At 50.2% G+C, this 4,736-nt stretch overlaps 1 protein-coding gene across 1 annotated transcript; it reads left to right on the top strand.

Annotated features, from left to right (window-relative positions):
- The first annotated feature begins 1,074 nt into the window (after window positions 1-1,074).
- LOC101776812 (very-long-chain 3-oxoacyl-CoA reductase 1) lies at window positions 1,075-3,292 on the top strand. The gene is made up of 3 exons (XM_004957245.3): window positions 1,075-1,798; window positions 2,504-2,573; window positions 2,672-3,292. The coding sequence occupies exons 1-3, from the start codon at window positions 1,146-1,148 to the stop codon at window positions 2,927-2,929; spliced, it is 981 nt and encodes a 326-aa protein (XP_004957302.1). The 5' UTR covers window positions 1,075-1,145; the 3' UTR covers window positions 2,930-3,292.
- Window positions 3,293-4,736: the final 1,444 nt, after the last annotated feature.

Genomic DNA, 4,736 nt, shown 5'->3' with positions numbered 1-4,736 from the left:
TGACCATCGTCTGTGAGGCAAGGCGATAAAGTGGCTATTCGTGTATCGGTGAAATGGAAGGGCATGGCTAAAGCTTTGGCCACCTAGGAAGATTTGTCAAGTATCCATGAGAAGTTTCATGCTACACTGACTTGGGGACAGGTCATTGCTTATGGAGGGGGGATGTCACAGGTCAGCTGCTGAGCGGGCCAAGAAGTCAAGAAGAAAGGGAAGAGTTGGGCCGAGCCAAGAGGACCAAAAGACCCACGAAGAAGCTGGACCTGTGAAGCTTGTTGCCTTGGGCTGAGCCCATGTAAAAACACTATGTAATGGTGAGGCAAGAGGGGGAGAGAGACAAGAATGAAACAACTCATAACCTGAACCTCACGTATCACGCTCGTGGTCGAGTTCGTTGTTGGGATTTAGCCGAGTTCTTCCTCCAAATCCCTACTTCTATCTTCTACCCCTTTGTTCCCCTTGTTCCCGTGATCCAGATCGTGACAGTGCAGTGTCAACAAAAGGCGCCGGCCACGTGTTCACTTCAATGCTGCGCCACTTGATCCTGGTAGCATGTCGACCGTGCCTAATTTGGGTAAAGGTTTCACCATGATGTGCTGGTATTGTATCCGCCTTTATTTATATGGGTAGGAAAAAACGTTGAATATGTCGATATTCTTGGCGATGAGGTTTAGTTTTTTTCGATGTCGCCGTGTGTACTACTCTTGTACGTACTACATCACTATCTTTTCACCTCCTTCCGTACTATCTACCTGTCCCGCGAGAAGGAAAAAAATACCGTTTCCCCACAAAAAGTGCGGCGGCATTGACCACCGCATCCCGCGCTGGACCAAAGCCAAACCAGACCACCCACCCGCCCCATTCTGATTACGGAGATGACGTTGCCGAGCCACTTATCGTAAGGGCGTTTCCAATGCTAAAGCTTAGAGCTAATTTAATTAATTTTTTACTAGTTAAATAGTACAATAAGTATGAAAATAGCTAGGAGTGAAGAGCTAGTCTCGCTCTATGTGCAACCTCCCTGCGACCCCGCCTTCAACGGCGCCTTTAATTTCAGCTCATCAAACCCAACCTCCCCCGCTAGCCACCGCACCGCATCAATTCGCTGCTCCTACTCCTCCAGCTCCCCAAATCAGACGACGCCCGCCATGACCGGCACGTGCGCCCACGTCGAGTTCCTCCGCGCGCAGCCGGCGTGGGCGCTGGCGCTGGCCGCCGTGGGCCTCCTCGTGGCCCTCCGCGCCGCCATCCGCCTCGCGCTCTGGGTCTACACCGCGTTCCTCCGCCCCGGGAAGCCCCTGCGCCGTCGCTACGGCGCCTGGGCCGTCGTCACCGGCGCCACCGACGGCATCGGCCGCGCCATCGCGTTCCGCCTCGCCGCCGCCGGGCTCGGGCTCTTCCTCGTCGGCCGCAACCCGGAGAAGCTGGCCGCCGTGGCCGCCGAGATCAAGGCCAAGCACCCCAAGGTCCCCGAAGTCCGCACCTTCGTGCTCGACTTCGCCGGCGAGGGGCTCGCCGCGGGGGTGGAGGCGCTCAAGGAGGCCATCCGGGGCCTCGACGTGGGGGTCCTCGTCAACAACGCCGGGGTGTCGTACCCGTACGCCCGCTACTTCCACGAGGTGGACGAGGAGCTGATGCGCAGCCTGATCCGGGTCAACGTCGAGGGCGTCACGCGGGTCACCCACGCCGTGCTCCCCGGCATGGTCGAGAGGAAGCGCGGCGCAATCGTCAACATCGGCTCCGGCGCCGCCTCCGTCGCGCCCTCTGATCCGCTGTACTCCGTCTACGCCGCCACCAAAGCGTGAGTTCCCCGTGTTCTTGCTCACCAATTACCGCTTTGTTTCGTGAATTACTGTTTTGTTTCGTCTCCATTGATGTTTACTGTCGCAGTTGTACATGTTATAGCTTGAATTGGCTCGATTTTAGGATAGATGGCGTTAGTGGAAGTAAAATTGACTGACTGAGAACAAAGGAGCACGCCTTTCTTACCTGTCTGTACTTGCTTAGCGCTTTTAAGGTGTTTGTTCCTTCGGTGTGAATTTTTAGTATGCAAGATTTGGTTAGATGTATACTCGAATGATCGAATTAGTTAGGCACTGAAGTCCCATCAGTCTAGACTACTTCAGATGTGCAGTTTGTTCAGATCTGACGTATGATCACTCTATTTAGAGGAAATGGAAAGATAAGCAATGGGTTACTTGTAAGCTAGAAACGTAGGCCTACTTGCTTTCTTATGATTGATAACTGAAAACTTTATGATGTTGCCTGTTGGATTGGCCTAAAGGGTCCCTTCAACTTAGTTGGGATATATTCTCCTGTGATCTAGTTTATATTGAATGACGAGTAGAAGACACATAAACACTGAAGTAGTCATGCAACATAAAGTACACTTGTGAATGAGCCAATGAGCAATTGGTCCTTTTCTTGCATCTGTTGTGTGTGTGTCTCTGTGCTGCTATACACACTTAGCTTGCATGCTAAAAGTACTTTCATCTTTGCTTCTCAGGTATGTCGACCAATTCTCAAGATGTCTCTATGTTGAGTACAAGAGCAAGGGTATTGATGTGCAGTGCCAGGTAACAACTATTCACTATTTGCAATAAATGTTCGTCGAATTGTACCAACCTTGCGGCACTGCTTGTTGTATATAGCTCAACTTCTTCAATCCATTCAGGTGCCCCTGTATGTTGCGACAAAGATGGCATCCATCCGGAAATCCTCCTTCACGGTTCCTTCTGCGGACACCTATGCTCGTGCTGCTGTTCGCCACATTGGCTACGAGCCTAGGTGCACGCCTTACTGGCCACACTCCGTCATGTGGTTCTTGATCTCCATTCTTCCGGAGTCCCTCATCGATAGTGTGCGCCTAGGCATGTGCATCAAGATCCGCAAGAAGGGGCTAGCCAAGGACGCCAAGAAGAAGTCCCTGTGATGTTTCAGATATCTGCCGAACACACGTCGCGATTCGCGCTGTTACTTCGTCACCTTTAGTGGACATGTGCTTCTAGCTTTGCTGTAGTCACCTTATTTAGTACCATTGCCAACCGAATCTGTTAAAAATGAGAATGTCGTTGTTCCCCAGACTATTGTGAAGTGAAAACATGTGATTCTTCATTTCAGAATGTAACACTAATGCGGTTAAAGATAGAATGGGATTAACTTAAGAAGTTGTGTAACTCTGTTCTCTTTTCTGGATTAGTACTTCGCATGTTTGTGTAGTTTCTTTGCCTCCAAATGATCTGAGATGCATTTTTCTCTAGACAGAGTTGTATAACACTGAACTTCTTGATGCTAAGGATCGTGTTACCCTTATGGAAACTTAAGATAGCCACTGCATTATTTTGTCAAATCATTTTACATACAAATATAATGCAAATACCAAAGAGCACCAAGTAACAGGAACTGAATTACTGAAAAATGCTCATGACTCATGAGGCATCCAGTTCTGCGAGCGTTAACCAACATGCACATCTAACTGGTGGCACGAGTGAGAATGACTCTTTGCTTTCTAATACATTGCACTACTGCAATGTATGTTCAGATATAGTCATCAAAACAAACAACTCGTCCAGAATGGTTGAGGCTAACTCTTTATACAGCAGAGTCAGCTCTTTCTACAAAGGTCAGCAAAAATAGCCCCGAAAAAAAATAGCTATGTAGAACTTAGCTTCACTGGTGTTTTCAGTTTAATACTGTTTCATAATTATTTTGCAATTGTTCTACGTAGTTCGGTACTTCCCACTTATTATATTGAAAAGGGCGAGTACAAAGCTAACCGATTGAACAAAACATTTACCATACTTATGGTTGAAATTTCACCTGGGGATCTCAGTTGGATGGATCAATCTCTGAAGATTTTCTTCCTGCATATTTACCAGCAATTGAAATAGAATAACAACTGGTTTCAGTCTTGTTAATCAACTTGTCGATTATACTTGCCAGATTGAATATGTTGCCCCAATATGCGATATGGATACAGAAACACCAAAGCACATGCTGTGTAGTAAAATTGTTGCCTAAAAAGGTAGTGTTAGCACATGCTTTGCTGAATAGAACTGGGCAGGAAACATCAACATCATTTAACCTTGAATAACACAGCAAAAATAATACAATCCCTTTTCAGACATTTCATTGAGCATACTGTGAGCAGCAGGCCAGCAGCCGTTGGAGGGAGAGAATGCAGAAGAAGCAACAGAAACTTACAGCTTGCACATGCCTTGGCAGCCTGGAGATGAGAAAAGCGACAGCCATGACCTGTTGCCGTGGAAGGGGTGCAGCTTGCCGCTGCGCGACACACGCAGCGACGGAAGAAGACGGAGCTGGTCTGGTCACCAGGCGAGAGTCGCACTGGGATAAAGTGATGGGTGGAGGTGGTGGCGCCCAGACGTCGAAGAGAAAGAGGTGAGCATATGGGGGGAGGACGGGCGGAAGCAGGGCGGCTGAGGCGCCCGAGGATGCGCGGGGAGCCGGTGGGCGGCGCTCCTGTTCCGACGAGGGGAGCGGTCCCCGCTGTGGCGGGTGTTCGGGGACGTCTTGCTCAGGGACATCATGGCGCCGCTGCTGGTGCCCTGATACAACCTCGCCACGGCGGCGCCCTTCCTCTTCTCCCGCGCCGACATCGTCGACAGCGACAACTTGGACTTCTACATCCGCGACGTCTGCGCCGTCACCTGTGCCGTCCGGTCGTTGGACGTGCGCACGGCCATCGCCGCCGCATCGGGGGGGGGGGGGGGGGGGGG

This window comes from Setaria italica, chromosome II (assembly GCF_000263155.2).
Source record: "Setaria italica strain Yugu1 chromosome II, Setaria_italica_v2.0, whole genome shotgun sequence".
Classification (NCBI taxonomy): Eukaryota; Viridiplantae; Streptophyta; class Magnoliopsida; order Poales; family Poaceae; genus Setaria; species Setaria italica.
This window is presented reverse-complemented; position numbering and strand designations above follow the sequence as displayed.